The sequence below is a fragment of the Chiroxiphia lanceolata genome, chromosome 6 (assembly GCF_009829145.1).
Source record: "Chiroxiphia lanceolata isolate bChiLan1 chromosome 6, bChiLan1.pri, whole genome shotgun sequence".
Taxonomy (NCBI): domain Eukaryota; kingdom Metazoa; phylum Chordata; class Aves; order Passeriformes; family Pipridae; genus Chiroxiphia; species Chiroxiphia lanceolata.
In genome coordinates this window covers 48,918,360-48,935,732 of record NC_045642.1, presented here as the reverse complement: position 1 = coordinate 48,935,732, position 17,373 = coordinate 48,918,360, and the positions used below count along the sequence as shown (strand labels likewise).

Sequence of the window (17,373 nt, the reverse complement as noted above, 5' to 3'; positions counted from 1 at the left end):
GCCTGGGATGACTATGGAACAGATCCTACAAGACGTTGTGTTGAGGCACATGGAGAACAGGGAGGGGACTAGAGAGAACCAGCATGGATTCACCAAGGGCAGCTCCTGCTTGACTGGCCTAGTGGCATTCTATGATGGAGTGACTGCATCAGTGGACAAGGGAAGGAAGAGCTATGAATATCATCTATGTGTGACACAGTCTCCCACAATGTCCTCCTCCCTAAATTGTAGAGATGTGGATTTGATGAGTGGACTGTTCAGTGAATGAGGAATTGGTTGGATGGTCGCATCCAGAGGGTAGTGGTTAATGGCTCAGAGTCCCCATAAACATTGGTGATAATTAATGTTATATATGTTATTGGTGATAACTAATAACTCAGAGGTACATATTGGGACAAGTAGTGTTTAATATCTTTATCAATGACATAGGCATGGGATCGAGTGCATCCTCAGCAACTCTGCAGTTAAACATCAAGATATGTAGTGCAGTTGACACACCTGAGGGACAGGATGCCATCCAGAGGGACTTGGACAAGCTCAGGAAGTGGGTGCATGTGAACCTCATGAGGTTCAACAAGGCCAAGTGCAACGTCCTACATCTGGTTCATGGCAATCCCTAGTACTAAAACAGGCTGGGGGATGAACAGATTGAGAGCAGCCCTGCCAAGAAGGACCTGGAGGGTGCTGGTGGATGAGAGGCTGAGCATGAGCTGGCAATGTGCTCTTGCAGCCCAGAAAGCCAAATGCATCCTGGGCTACATCAAAAGCAGCGTGGCCAGCAGGTCGAAGGAGGGGATTCTGCCCCTCTACTCTGCTCTTGTGAGGCCCCATCTGGAGTGTTGAGTCCAGCTCTGGGTTCCCTAGCACAGGAAGGACATGGACCTGTGGAAGCGAGACCAGAGGAGAGTCACAAAGATGATCAGGAGTGGAACACCGTTCCTGTGACGACAGATTGAGAGAGTTGAGTTTGTTCAGCCTGGAGAAGTGAAGGCTCTGAGATCTTGTTGCTGCCTTTCAATACTTACAGGGATCTTAAAAGAAAGATATGGACAAAATTTTAGTAGGACTTCTAGAACAAGGGGTAATGGGTTTAAATTAAAAGAGGGTAGATGCAGATGAGATAAAAGGAAGAAATTTTCTACAATGAGAGTGGTGAGATGCTGGTACAGATTACTCAGTGATGGTCCCACCCCTGGAAATATTCAAGGTCAGGTTGGATGGAGCTCTGAGCAATCTCATCTAGTTGATGTCCCTGCTTACTGGAGAGGGTTGGACTAGGTGATCTTTAATGGTCCCTTCCAACAGAAACCCTAGAGCTGGAGGCAGTACTCTAGGTGGGGTCTCATGAGAATGGAGTAGAGGGGTAGAATTACCTCCCTCGACCTACTAGGCACGCTTCTTGTGATGCAGCCCAGGACACAGTTGATATTCTGGGCTGCAAATGCATGTTGGGCTGCACATTGACAGATCATGATGAGCTTCTCATCATCCAACACCACCAAGTCTTTTTCCTCAGGGCTGCTCTTAATCCATTTCCAAATATATCAAATTATCTCTCAGGGGACTTTAATGAATCTCTCCTTCTACTTCCTGTGTTCAGAATGAGACATTCCTCTCTATGTTTTGAGAGGAGACTCATAGTTTCATGAGATATTTTGAGTAGTTAATTATATCATGAACCACAGACTAGCTGACAGCTGCAATTGCTGATTATAAATTGACAGAAGAATGGTAGCACTTTTGGGTACCTGTGCTTGATCTGCTGCTGATTTTTTAACAGCAGATCTAATAAAAGATTGTGTGTGGGCTCCATACCTATAACAGATGCAAACAGTTCTGGAGTGGAGCTCCCTGCTGCCATGAATGTGGCTCCAGCAACATCTTCACTCAAATGTAGTTTCTGGAAGAAAACAATTGGTAATTTCAACACTGCTACTGTATTTACATTGTGGAGTTCTACAGTTATGTGTGTAACTGAATAGTCAATTGTGGCTTACATGCAGCTGATCAGAGAAAAGCATCTCTGCAGATTCAAAAAGATTGTAAACATCTCAAATTGTTTTCATTAATTTACTTTTGAAACTCTAAACACAATCATTCAAGAATTAAGGGCAACTCTTGGGGCTTCTAAAATTTGAAAATAAAAATCCATACAAGAAAAATATAACCTCTGTGAATAAATCTTATGAACAGCTGGCCTGATTCTGGCTTCACTTAACAACTGTTAATCAAAAGTGAGTCCGCTGACACAGATAAAATTAGTCCAATTAGACACAGAGGCCTGTGTATGGTAGACAGACCTATTTTTATGAGTGTCTCTTAAGCTCTAATAGGATATAGATAACCTAGAGTTCTCAGACCAGCATAAACATGCATAGCTTCAGAAGTGGGCTGCATCAATTTAACACCATCTGAAGATCTTTCCCTTGAACTATAAACAGGTTTTATGGAAAAGTTTTTTCCTTTTTGAGAGTCTCTAAGCTCATCTTTAGTACACTATTCTTCCTTCAAGGATACAAAAGTAATTAGTGACAAAAGGACAAGTATAAAAATACTGTATTTTTCATGAAATTTGGCTGAAACCATTCTGAGCTGATGACAATGGCACCCTACAGAACTTGACAAAACATAACCACAAATTTGATCTATTACCAGTCATACTGTTGCAGGATCTCAAACCTAAGTGTGCTATCTGAACTCTTCTAAGTTGTTTTAATGTTCAGCAGAACACGAGACAAGAGGTAAAGATTTTATGAAGGATCAGTAACCAGTAACTGGTACAACCAAGTGGTACAATTTAAATATGGTGTCTAAGGTGCACACTGAAAACAGAACAACTGAAGGGAAAGATCCCTATTGAGTATCTTACTATTATTGACCACCTCCCTTATCTTCTATTTGTTCTTCTACTGCTAAGTGTAAGTACATAGCTGTAACAATAACAGAAATTTAGCACATATAGCCATAGGAAAAAAGACTTTTTAACTAGCTAAAGGAGTTCTTCAGAAAATCGTCACTCATATTTTTGTTTAAAAACAAAGCAGATGAGATTTTCATTTTGCCCTCAAAAAGGAATTAATACACATTTGTACTGTGTATTCATTTCATAGCAGTTCACCAAAGTCTTACATTTACATGCCAAGTATAAATTCTACCCTGTCCCCATCAAATCACTGAATTAGTGATTTTTGCAAAGTCTTCTCAACAATTACATAAAGGCATAACATTTACTTTTTTTTTTTGCTTAAAAAATGTGTATTCTCTTTCCATATCAAACCATCACACATTCTCCCTTTTCTCCACTTTATGCTAGAACCGCATACACTTCCTTTCTCCTTGATGATACAGTGGTAGATGTGCAATTAGACTGCATAATACATTAATTAATCTATTTATGATTTCTTTTCACAAGTGACTATTAAAACCAGGAGTACAATAATAAACCCAACTCATCCATAAGCCATATCTCTTCTAGCTACATGCTTCAGGTATTTTAAGAGTGAGTTTTGCTATCTGATCTCATTAAATCTCCGATTTTTTCTGCTTGAGTGTAGCCACGGAACAAGTGTGCACAGACCACAGGTTCATTTTTTGATGGAAGCTCAAATCACTTGGAAAGGATCACGGCCAAAGAGTTGACAGGACTGAACTGCAAACAGCGATCACAAAAATGTTTGATTCTGTAATATTCTCTACATAAAATTCCAAAAGAGTAATAAAGTTCTTTAACATACCTCACAAATTTTCTCTAAGGATGGAACAAAGAAGTCATCACATACTATGGCCAAAGCATAGAACATATAAAGAGCCTGTAAAGAAAATAAATTCAGAAAATGCTTCAGATTTTTCCTGTATGTGAAAAGAGGAAAAAAGGTAAAGCTATTTTTATTCAAACTAGCAGAAATATATAGCTTTATTTTTTATTCCATTTCAAATAAAAATCTCCCTGCATGAAACCAGATTTTTGAATATAAGATTTAGTTTAGAACAAGAATGTTTGTCAGATCCTTGAATGTGAAAGGTACCACAGTTTGACAGAATAGGGTGCCACAACAGGCTTCATATAAAGAAAAATAACGGATAAGGCTTATGAAATTACATAATCATCTTCTATATTTTCAATTAATTATTAGACCAAGTAATTAAATAGAAAGTAATACCAAGTTGATTAACTCAGGAAATAATTACAATAATACTCAGGAAATAATTACAATTGGAAATAAGTGGACCCTGGCCATGCACCACTGCACCAAAACTCCTGGGAATGATCCTGGTTCCCTGTATACATGTGATTCTCCTACTGTCTTATGTGGCTTTCTGTGCTGTGCCCATGCAGTGGGCCTAATCGTGCTGTTGTCCATCAAACACAACTCCTTCTTACCTTCCCTGAGCTGGGAATGAAAAACTGGAGCCTGTAGGCCTTATTTGCTTTGTGTTTTCTACAATAAAATGTAAAACTCCACATGATATTTTCTATATTTATTTTGTGTTGTTTTTAATTACGATTGTATCTTTTGCGTAGAGGCACAAAAGGAAGGAAAGAGACACAAGAATGTTCTACACCATGCTCGATGTCATTAATAAAGGAATCCCAAACTCTGTCTATATAAGATGAAATACAAGCAGAAGTCTGTGATCCATGCTGCCACAATTTTATCTCCAAGAGGATGAATGAGTAGGCATTACAAATTCAGACTTGTATAATTTTCCTAAATAAATCACAGAGTCATAGAATCGTTTAGGTTGGAAAAGACTCTTAAGATCACCAAGTCCAACTGTTAAACTGACAATAGAAGTCCACCACTATACCACATCCCTAAGATGTTACCTTTTAAGCACTTGTACTCTACATATAGACTATTAGAAATACTGAAATCAAAGTATTAGAAACATGTTGATATATACAGAGCTCTACTTAGTAAGGTCTCTAAGATGATTAATATCTTATTAAAAATTAAAAGAAGAACAAAAATAAATAACATAAAAAACCCCCAAAAATTAAGCACAGCAGAGAAAACCTTACAGCAATGATATGAAGCAGAATTCCTCCTTGCTGACGTTCTTTATTTGTAAAGATATCTTCAGGAAATTCATGAATGGCTGAAAGAGAAATATACTTTTTAAAAAAAAATTACAACCTTTATAAACGGAAGAGTGAAAAATAAGGATTAATTTGTAGAAACATATGACCAAACATGAGTGTCTCTTCTGATGTATTACATTATAGTTTGCCATTTCAGAATTTCTTTTCTTCTCTGCAGAAAAAACAAAGAACTGATATTGAGGTGCTATTATCATCACTCCAGTGACTTAAACCAACCTCCGCTGTACTAAGAGTTTCACATTCTTAAAGCCTTATTTGTACTAACATCTCCTTTGTGATAGGCACAGGCACAAAAATTCATCCTGAAACAATATTTCTGACTTTGTGTCTTATCTGAAAAATTATGCAATGGTTGTAACCTTCTATCAGTCTCTTAGCTATAAACTATAGCGTTCTGCAGTCTTGCAAATCATTTCACAAATATTAAAGTGATTTCAAGTACTTTCTAAAGAAAGTCTACTATCTAAATCTGTTGAAGGAAGGAATGAAGCATAAACAGTAGGTGAACAACAGGAACATTCAAAGACATGAGTTTGGGGATTTCTGACTGTGACTGACAAGACAGGCAGGGATAAAGATCTATGGTGCCTCAGACAGGAATCTGGGAAGTCTAAGGGTGGAAATTATTTTACAGAATTATAAAGGTTGGAAAAGACCTCTGAAATCATAGAGTCCTACCTTTGAATGAACACCATCATGCCAACTAAACCATAGCACCAAGTGCCACATCCAGTCATTTCTTGAACACTTCCAGGGATGGTGACTCCACCATGTCCCCGGGCAGCTCACTCCAAAGCTCAACAACCCTCTTAGGGAAGATATTCTTTCTGGTATCCAACCCTCACTTGGCTACAACCTCCATTTAGGTAGTTGTAGAGAGTGATAAGGTCTCTCCTGAGCCTCCATTTCTCCAGGCTAAACACCCCCAGCTCCTTCAGCTGCTTCTCACAGGATTTGTGCTCCAGACCCTTCACCAGCTCTGTTGCCCTTCCCTGAGAATGCTCCAGCATCTCAATGTCTTTTTTGTAATGAGAGATCCAAAACTAAACACAGTACCCGAGGTGCAGCTAGTGCTGAATACTGGAATCCACTGAAATCAGTAAATTATTATTTAGAAAGGTATGTTCCTCTCTACAAGGAGTTGCAGATGTAGCTTGACAACAAGATAAGCTCCAGAAAGTTCTAACAAATTTACCATACTATACTGAATCATGGTGAAGGAAACAGAGGGAATATATGATCTTCCCCATATTCAAGTCTGCCACATTAAAGAAATGCTTAAGAGTAGAATATACGATATTTATGCTGTCTCATTTTAAATTTCAATGCCATATTTTCTCTGTTTTTGATATAATTCTGCAAACAATAACCACAAACATAGAAAAAAAAGAAATTGAGGTATGGTTGATGTTTTTTAGCTATTGAACTTACACTAACCCAGCCTTATTTTCAGGAAATGTTGAACCGTAACTCTTTGAAGATTATACTTTTTAGAGGATCTTAAATTTGAGTTACCTGTAATCACCAAGCACACTTGAAAATCTTAGCTGCCAGAGAGGAAAATCTAATTCTCATCTACTTAGTCTTTCAGTTTTAGATAAATACAAAAGTGTCTCATCTGTACTACACACACTTACATATATTGCAAATGTCTAGCTTGACAAAGATTTGAACAGTTTCCCCACGTAAAGTTCAATATCCTTTAGCTCTGTTTTTTCCTTAGTGCCCACTATCATAAACATATTATCTTTGAATTAATACAGTGGCAACAAGCAGTGTTTAAAACTCTATATACATAATTCATACTTTCCTTTCAAAATTCAAAGTTACCATTTTATGAAATCTTTCTAAATCCTCTAACTTAGTATTTGAGAACCACTATACTTTTGTTAAAAATACTAACACTCTGTAGAATATTTAGCATAAAACAGACGTTCAGTAGCAATGACTGACTCTAATTCCGTTATTGATTTGCATTAGGCTTTCCATTAAGATCTAGTCTTACTGTTATATTCTGACTGGAACCAGTACCAGCATGTGGTACTGAATAGAGTTCTCCTTTTCTTTTACATCTCAGACAATAAAAACTATACACAACTGTAGTAAATTTTGCTTGGGTACTCCTGAATCTGATCCTACTCCTAGGGAAACGTTCTATTCCTGGTCCTCCTATTGCCACCACCAGGAAAAATGAAAACAATAGTGGAAATAAATATATAAATACATCAGCACAATAGCACAATAACACCCCATTGCTCACATTCAAGGGTATGCAGAATCTTTCAGTGACTAAAGACTATCAGCACAGCAGTTTCCAGGACTAGCTTCAAGAAAGTGGCCTGAGCTGCTACAGAACTCCGTTGTCTTCAAGGGCCACAATTTGCACTGTAATGAGATTTGTGACCTTATGGAACAGTCTAAGAAAATAGCACTGTCATACAAATGCCAACCACACTGTAAATAACAGAGATTTGCCTATCAAGCCAAACAAATTCAAGTATTTCTAAAATCAAAATATGTGAATAAAACTTCCTCCTTTTTGCTTAGTTTTCATCACTGTTACCATCAGACAACAAAAAGGATGGTGGAAATATACATAAACCAGGAGAAAAGTGGTTGCATTGTAGTTTTGAGACAGACACTGTATTCACAGTTGACATTCTTACAAGTAAGTACCCAAAGCATGTGGTTTTAAATAAATTCTGCCTATTAACAACTGATATTAACTGAAGTGATTACTAACTAAAAAAGCATTAAGGAAACTTCTCCTTTGGGAGAAAAGACCCAGAGCTGCCGGCATCTTACATAATATGGTTGTTCTTACATCACTAGCTGAAACCATGCCCACATGGATGTATTCAGGACACGTATACTATTTTTTGTACTGCATCTCCCATTTTGTCCTCTGCCTCCTCCATTCAACATGCAGCTGTGAGAATACACATATTCCAGCAATGCATTAGGACAGGAAAGAACAGAGCCCTGGCCCAAGTCTCTAGCAATGATAACAGGACCCCGCACATGAGGTAGATCCTTTCACATAATCGGATGCAAAGGTTTGCAGCTCCCATCACAGGTGTTTGTGTCAGAACCACCATCCCCTTTACTCCCACCATATAGCAGAGGGAACATATGCCTGTCCTCTAACCTTGCAAAATGCATGTGCTACCTGGGAATTATTACCTACCTGATAATCTCATTCAGTTGACCGTAAAATATTTCACAGTATAACTCAAATATTAAACTATTTCACAGTATATATATGGTCAAGTCAGTATAAAGTGAAGTTTTAAGAAGCATGAACAAAAATCACTATCTTTCTAATACTTCTAATGGGACTTCACTTATCCAAAGTTAATACTAAATAAGAAATCAGAAGTCCAGAAGATGTCAAAGGTAAGAGCCAGAAGATAAAAATGAGCCTAGACATCAGATCACAAAACAAATACAAACCATCTTCACTGCAAACTGTCTTGCTTCAAATATAGTCTGGTGATAATAGTATTAGTAATAAAAAATTACGTGTAATAAATATCTGCTTGCCTCGCAGACGTAATATTAAACGAATTAACATGAAGACAACTTTTCTCAAAGATAATGCTCCTCTCTACACAGAACTCATGGCATGCAGTTGTTCTCACAAAGAGACACTATAAAATCTTCTTTAAAAATCAGGGAAATGAAACAATGAGCTTTCTTCCTTAATGAAATAGCTATCTACCAGTGAGTTCCAAGGCACAGTTTGGAGTTTTTTGGTATAAACATTTGGTATAAACAGATAATCTTAGGTTTTGTCTAACTGTCATCTATAAGTTCTGTATACCTCATCTACATGCACTGTTCTTTATTTACGAGCTGTAAATAAAATTATTTTATTATTTTAAATAATTATTTGTTTTTCTTACCTACTGCTTTGATAATCTGGTTTCTCAGAAACAAGTTGTTTGGATTCCCTTGTATGCTAGCTTAGGTCTGGGAATTCAACAACACTGAACTGAGAGGGGCAGTGGTATTCCCTCATCCGTTTAAGCTGACAGAGAGGATATGGCTTTATCAGAGTCTGAGAGAGTACAGCCTGTCTTCACAGTGCAATGTGATTTGTGTACATGGCAGGGCACCGCTCTACTTCACACAGATATTTTCTCATATATGGGAGATGGAGCTATCTCGCTGCCTGAGTGGGAGCTACATCTCCTTGGTTTCTACTGCAAAGGGACAGAACAGATGGGAGAAGGAGATGAAATGAAGAGCAGTACATCTAATGGGGCTAACCTTTGCCAAAAAAAGGAAGGGAACATACACCGATCATCTTAAAATCAGCTAGAAATCCAGAAATATTTATCCTGGTGGTACTGTTGCAAACTCGTGGCTGCTACAGCTCATCTTATCCAGCACAGATTTGAGGAGGAAGGGAGGGCACTAAAAAGCCAAGTCTATATTGAAATTGCCGTCATTCTGCAGCTCGTTCCCTCTCTCCAATCATGAAATGAGTGGGGAAACAAAAGCAGCTTATCCAGCTACGACTTGGAGGGGACACCACCACCTTTTTCTCTGAGTCATGGACACAAAAAAATCCTTTACTATGGTATGACAGAAAGGATGATTCACTGTTGATAAAAAGCTCTGGCTGAGCTGTCTGTGGCTAAAGAGCTATACAAGGTATGCAAATAGCACGCCTCAGAACAGAACCTAAGAGCAGCTGCACAGCATAAGCTGTCTGCATGGCTCTGGAGTGAAGTGCTGGCAGGCAGCAGCTGGGGTAACCCCGGCACGCCAGTGACACCTGCCTGGATTTAGGCTGTTACCGGATTAATCCCGGGTGTCGTCAGAGCATTGTTCCCACATGCCCTATCCCTACTGTGACAGGCAGGCTGCCAATGAAGTTAAATTTCAAAATCTCCTAAGCCTGACAACCATCTCAACAACCACGTGGATCTGTGGTTTTATAACCTGCCTTGACATGTGATTTCTTCACCTTATTAGCAGTTGATTTACTCACAACAGACATGCCAACTCTTAACACCTGCTAAGCATTCAACTACATGCAAGCCCACTACAACTCTTAAAATTTTTCCTCACAGGGAAAAGGAATCTGTAGATGTTTGAAGGAAGATGTGCAACTGGCTCCTGCCTTAGCAGGAAGGGGGTTACTCAAATATATACAGAAGCCCACTGCCCCTTCTAAGCCTGCATCTTGCTCCTCTGCCCATGTTCCTCTGTCCCTTGAGGACATGCTACATTTACAGATTGCAACACCTATCCCTTTGCCCTGGCCTTCAGGGATTGCTGATCATCAGATGCACCCAGGGCACAGGTATAAGAGGAAGAAGGACAGAGACAGAATTACATACTTCCACTTTTATCCCCTTAATAATCATATTCACAAGCCAGCTTGAATATTTCAAATTTGTATTATTTGCTTAAGCACTGCAAGCAGCTTTAGGCACCTCTGCATTTAGTGTATTTCAGCTTATATGCAACTCCCTTTTCACATTTCAGATCCTCATCTTTCCAAGGCCTGGTGTTGTGTTCATACATATATAATTGTGCCTCAGTGACAGTGAACAGACTCATTATTGCGTGAGCTTCTTTATGTCTGTCAAGAAACTGCATGCATTGTTACCTGGTGTCAGCAGCAAAATGTCAACAGTTTGTATGACAGGAGTTGAACTTGTCACAGACTTCATGGTACTGCAACTTGCATTAATTTATAATTCTTTACTAATATAATCTGCTAGAAGATTTGACTGAAAGCCAAAAAATTAACACCTCTTCCAACATCATCTCCCTGAATGCATAGGGCCTATATCAGTTGAATTGCAATGAACAGAATGTCTTAGAATCACTCTTGTTTTCAAAACATTTGTGACTTTAGCCCATACTGCTCTTCAAAATCAGTGCACTGGGAAGATTTTTACAGAAAGATGGTAACAACTTTGAAAGCATCCTGAAGGCAATGGGAGAAATTCCTCCCATAATCTCTTTTCCAGCAATGTCAAAAGGGTCCTGTCATGTTTCACGTATTAGCTCAGGTGCTGAAGTGGTGACAGTTTTAGAAACGACTGTGGTGACCTCGGTACATGTAGGTAGTCTCAGGGAATGACATAATACACTCATCTGATCCTCTTGCACAACCAGTGCACTGTCAATATTGTGACAGTAATTGTGTACTTTAGAAAAGAACAGCAGGTTATTTTTGCTCATAGAAAAGTATCGACTTGTTTTTGTTATGTATTCTACTGTTAACACCAGAAACAAAGTGAACCCAAGGATCCTACCATCACAGTGAAACTATATTTACTCAAATATAAAATGTATCAGATGAAAGTCCTCCTTTTTAATAATACTTCCCAAATTAGATATAATAAATGTGCCATAGTACATTAAAGGTATATTTTTAAAGAATTACAGGAAACCTAAATTAATGAAAAAATATAAATCTCAAATTCTAAAATAACCCTTTCTAAAATCACAAGCTAACATGTCCTTAACTCTAAATTGTCAGTGAAGAAAAATTGTATACTCAGCAACTGCTTTTATGCATGAAAGCTGGTAACTTATAAATCTTACAAGGATCAAAGAAGACATAAATAACATTTCACTGATAATGTTAGATGCCCTCTGGAAAAAACAGGAATTACCAAGCTTTAAGCTCCCATTCCCATTAGACATATGTTTCCAGTTTTCTGTAGCAGGATGACATATGGATTTTCCCTCAAATACTCAGTTCAACTTCCACTGGATACTAACCTAGACACAGTGTTACAGCAAATCAGGAATGGGCTATTCAAATTAAAACACATGTTTACTTGAAAAATGCTGCAAGAACACTTCTGCAGAGATACCACTTCAGTAAACTCATTTTGTGCATTATACTACCTGGACAGAAACAAAGCATCCAAACAAAGTGCAATAAAATTACATGAAACACCCAACTTCTTTGATAGACATTTGTGCATCCACATAATGTGTGTGACGTCAAAGATCAAGCTTTCTCTTTGCAAGCAAAGTACCATACGGTGGGAGGCACACTAAGCATCCTCCTCCATAGCCCTCACCTCACAAACAGTAGAATTATGAGCAAATTTTATCTTTGTGGTATATTAATTCAATTTGCATTGTTCAACCAAAAAGAGGACTGCCAAATGCAATTATATGTGCAATGGTGAGTGACAGCTTACGAAGCAAATAATTGACTCAATTATCAACAATTAAATCCATTTGATATATGATTGTAAAGGATGATGTATTAATGAAATACTTGAAAAACTCCCCTTCCATCAGTATGAAGTTACGAAAATATCTATACAAGACTGGACTAGCTACAATAAAAAGCAAAATTAATACCTTATTAAGCCCTGGACTTACTTTGAGTTTCTTTTCTCTTTTATAGAAAAGAAAAGTATTTGCATTCATTAAGTCAATGCCAAACAATGAAACAAAAACACATTAAGAATTATCCATCAAAGAAAACTGAAAGTCACAGTGAAATCTCAGCTCCTGATTTAAGGAGTCAGTGATGACACAAGTACTCCAACATGGGGAAGCATCGGCATATCCGATGGCAGCATTTCATGTGTACTGGCCCTTGTGCTAATGGATTTAACATTCCCTAAATAACTCTAAAAGGTTCCCAAGGTTTGGAATCATATTTCTTTTTTTTTTTCTTCCCTGGCCTTCAGACCAGTCACAGAATTTCTGAACTCTTCTAACTCTTCACTCTTCTGTGATTATGGCACTTGCTTTCCACAAAGCACAAGTGTATTCTTCAAAACCCCACCCACAGACACCAACCTTTCTACTTCACACCTCAGATTCCTAAACCTGGATACTAAAATGATTTTCACCTTCTCCCCTTTACTTACTGTTGCATACTGCCTCAGCTCTGTTTACACTACTCTGAGCCAAGGCTGGCAAACCAGTTCAAACACTGGCAAGGTCCAGCACTGGTGCAGCTTATTCAGGTATGTCATTTCCCAGCTCAACAGGAATAATACTGGCTCTCAGGGCTGAATAAATATTGTGGAATAATATGAACAGGTTTATATTGTACTACCTCATGACCACTCTATGACTTAACCACAGACATCAGTAAAAAATGGTGTCTTCTACATGGAATTTCTCTCTGAGTTCCCACTTTGAGCTTCGTACATTCGAATTCCCTCTCCCCCTCACCTTTCTCTCATTTTTTGCTTCCTGAAAGTTGATAGTTTCTATGATCTACAGCATCTTGTTTCATTTAGAAGAGAGAGTGTGCAGTGTTTTGGACTCAATTTGGCTGTGTCCTTTTTAAATACAGATAGAAAGTGATGTCCCTGGAAAGATCACTGCCTGATAGGAGAAAAGGTTTGGGAAAAGGGATAATGACTGGATTACCTATCAATACTGTAACTCACATAAGAAAGGACAGTTATTGAAAGGTCAGGCAATTTTTCATCTCCATAGAAAAGAATCATTCCTTATGTTTTTCACAGACAAGCCTTTCAGCTGCAAACAAGCTAGAGAATCAAACATCGCACTATGAGTATGAGGTCTTATTTTTTTACTCCCAGTCAGACTCTAAAATCTCTTCCAGAACTAAAAGATGGAAAGTACTTATGCTCATCGTTCAGCCTATCCATTCATAAACTCAGTTTGTTCACCTCACAATAAGGCCAAGGAGAGGCTGCCTTGTCTGGCATGTCAGTAGCATCTGCAAGGGGATTTCACTACAGATTATTAACAAACTGTACTTCCAGGGAAAATGACAATCTGGTTTGCGTAACACTGGGCTTTGAAAATCAACTGGACAAGCTGTAACACTTCATTGAAAATACTACAAAAAGCGAACCTAATTTTAAGACACTGGGGACTAGTAACCCTCTCTCAAATGACCCACTCCATCTGGCACAAAAGGACACTTTTACAGATAGTGGGTTTTAAACTCCCCAGTTTTGTTACCGAGCATGCACTGAAGCTGCTCTTATCTATAGTGTTGTTGTATTATGCCTAATGAATAGCTTGACAGTCAGACCACTATCTCTTCCTTGGGTCCCAAAATGACTCTCTCACTAGGTGTACAAGGAACAATCACCACAGAAGTTGGCCTTACAGATTTCCCTACAATACAGAATTTCACATCAGGAAGAAAATCTTCCCTGTGCTGCTTGAATATGCAAGCAAGAGGGATCAGTTAAGTGAATCTGGTCCAAGGTAGAAGTTGTCTTCCTCTCTGAACATCTGAGGACCTCATTTGGGATTCATTATTATTCCATTGATACCACATAACAATGGGATCAAAACTGGCCTTCAAAAAGAAAATGTGACTATCAGTGACAGAGCTAATATAAAGATGATCACACTTATGAATGGATATAAATGGAGGAGCAGGAAATAACATCTTTCCTTACAAAATATTACTGATACTGTTCCATGAACATCTCTGCTTGCAAACTGATGACACAAATACTTTTCTGTACAACCAAGTTCCTTCTTCCTACCCTTCTTCAGTGAATACAATAGGATGGTTACTACCTCCTTATACCTGCTGGAGGTAGACCTCCAATAACATAGAATACGAGGCTATTTCCTGCCTGATATATCCACAGTAGAAGTGATAATCACATTCAAAATGGCAAAACGACTGGCAAAATTTGACTTGATCCAATTCAGACCACAGATTAAGTTGAACTGCTGGTAGCCAGAAAAGCTACCAGGTTTCTTGAAAACTGAACAAATCACATGTAGAAAACACTGAGAATGAACAAATAAGCAACCGTCAGAGCTGCCAGAGCAGCTGTCATTCAGAACAGAAGTACACTTTAAAACGGAACCGTGCTATTGTGCCTTCAGCACAGTTAATGCATAATAATAGGGTTTTGAATCCCTTCTACTTCAGTAAAAGCTGCAGTATGGTTCATTTAAAAGCAGCTGTATTGGCACATACCATTCTTTTTCCCCGAATGCATGGAAAAGGAAAAAAAAATCCAATATTTAAAATATACTCAATCCAAGTCGGGATTGGAACCATCCAGGAAAATTGTAATATTCTACAAGTTGAACCAGCAAAAAAAAATACATGGCTAAGACTCTACCAGACTAAGTTAAATAAATTGCATTTCTAGAAAAAAATGGGCATGAAGTAACAGAGCACAACAGACTTTAAGTTAGGCCTACAAATACCAGAGAAAGACGTAAAATAAAGTCAGGGGTGGGTATTGTTAGAATTTTCCTTAACTAGAAGCTTTTCTTTCTGGATATAGAAGGAAAATTATGGAAGAGAGCTGTAAAAAGACCTACTCAAACATTTATGTCACCTCCTGCCAATTTAGGATTGCTTCCAACAGTGAGTTTCCTTGTGCTTTGTCCAAAAAGTTCTTTTAACCAAGAGGAAACAGAAAAAATTCAAAGGTGCTACAATAAGGCAGAGGAAGCCCCTCAAGGCTGTTCGTTATGTGACCTTTCCGGAGCCAGAGTTCTCAAGAGGGTTCAGTACAGGCAAGCCAAGATTTTCAAGAAACTCAGACACCACGCCCAGTCCTTATAAAAATCAAGCTGTTGATGCCACAGGCTGAAATCAGCTGATTAATTAGCTGGATTTTGCTTTTATTTTGGAAGAAAGTTGAATTTTGAAAAATTGTTTTAAGTTGCACATATTAAGCCCTAAAACAGAAACCCCAAACCCAGCAGTGTTAGAAAACATTGGATCTGTAATGAAGTCAGGTTTTGAAGCCGAGTATTTAGGATAATTTTTTTTTTCCATGTACCCCTTGGTGCTTTGAAAGACTCATTTTCATATGGAAAACAGAAGCACAACATTTTCTCCCTGTGAGCCATGCTCATGTGGTATAGCCAATTCTCATTACTTCTTTGTAAACCATGTAATATTCATTTTTTACTTTTTCTGAAACTATAGTCCTGGAATCATGCAATTATGTAAGAACATCAGCTTTCACTTAAAACAAAAAATCTGCTTCTAGCCCATGCGTTTGCAGAAGAGGGCCCAAGCCCAAAAATCTAAAAGATATAAAAAACCCCAGAAGACAAACAAAAGAGAGACCCATGCTTGTTGTTTATCTTTTCAACAAACATCACAATTTTGCAGGGCCAGGTTTACACTTTCTGAGCACACAAGATTACTGGCATTACTACTCAGTTCATATGCTTTAGCTCAAAGCCATAAATACATGAATATTCCAGCATGCAGTTTCTGCTCAATAATATAAAATGATGTCAACATGTTTCTTTTACCATAGGCTACTGTCTGTTTCACCTTCTCCACACAAGTAATCCCATCTAACCCAGATTTAACACTCCAGCTCCTATGTCATGATTTCTTTACTACATAAATAATTTTTCAAATGGCAGATTTGCAGAGTTCTCTGTTATTTTTCCCCAGAAAATATCCCTTGGGGCATTTTCTCATTACTCTAGAAACTCAATAAGAAGCTGTAAACACTACTGGACTACTCCAAGAATGATCTCTTTTCAGTTCCAGCCTTTACTATATCCTTCAGCAGCCTTGCATTTGATATGAAATCTGGTAAGTAAAAATCATCTTCTTAGAAGATTTGGAGACTTCCACATTGTAGCAGCCTGTTAAGTGGCACTGGACATTTGAGGGAAGGAAACTAAAAGCATAGTAACTATTCCAGAAAAAAAGTGATCTTAATGCAGAATAGAGGCAAACAGCAGGAGTGTCCACTGCTGGAAAGTAATAAGATAAACATTACAATAATTTCATAATCCAAAATTACAGTCCTCACGATGTCTTCAACCACATGAAATCTTATTCCATGACTATTTAGTATCTGTTAATGAACACTGGAACGAAGGTCATACCAATTCACATAAAGGAGGAAAGACATACCATACTCCACTTGGAGCAGTGCATACACAAAGCTGAGTACAAGGCCAAAGCCACTGAAGTGAAATGAGCAAAAGGAAGGAAAGAAGGGGGGGGAAAGGTAATGTCAGAGCCCAATCATGAAAGATCCATACAGAGTTTTTTTAGACTTCAGAAGTTAAGCGTAGAAGAATGTACAATTTAACACAACACGTCTCTCTTTAATCTAGCCAGGTCAGCTACCATTAAAAGGGGAACTACAGTCACACAAGCTTCAGCACATATGGCACAAGCCCAGCTGGAAGCCTGGATATGTAGGTCATAGCTGGAGCTGCTGCTTCACTGCTGCTGGTACCACAAATAGTTCACTTAAACTCAGGTATTTCTCCAGCAATGCAAAAATTCTCAAGCTATTTAGTTTGGAATGTTGCTTTCTAAAACCAGG

At 38.2% G+C, this 17,373-nt stretch overlaps 1 protein-coding gene across 1 annotated transcript in view; it reads right to left on the bottom strand.

Moving 5' to 3' along the window:
• Positions 1–17,373, bottom strand: part of SLC24A4 (solute carrier family 24 member 4) — a 96,606-nt gene that overhangs the window by 36,489 nt on the left and 42,744 nt on the right. The window contains exons 3-5 of the mRNA XM_032690807.1: positions 5,024–5,100; positions 3,735–3,809; positions 1,816–1,900 (exon numbers count right to left, since the gene is read on the bottom strand). Coding sequence (XP_032546698.1) covers positions 1,816–1,900; positions 3,735–3,809; positions 5,024–5,100 — 237 coding nt within the window. The remainder of the gene's footprint in view (positions 1–1,815; positions 1,901–3,734; positions 3,810–5,023; positions 5,101–17,373) is intronic.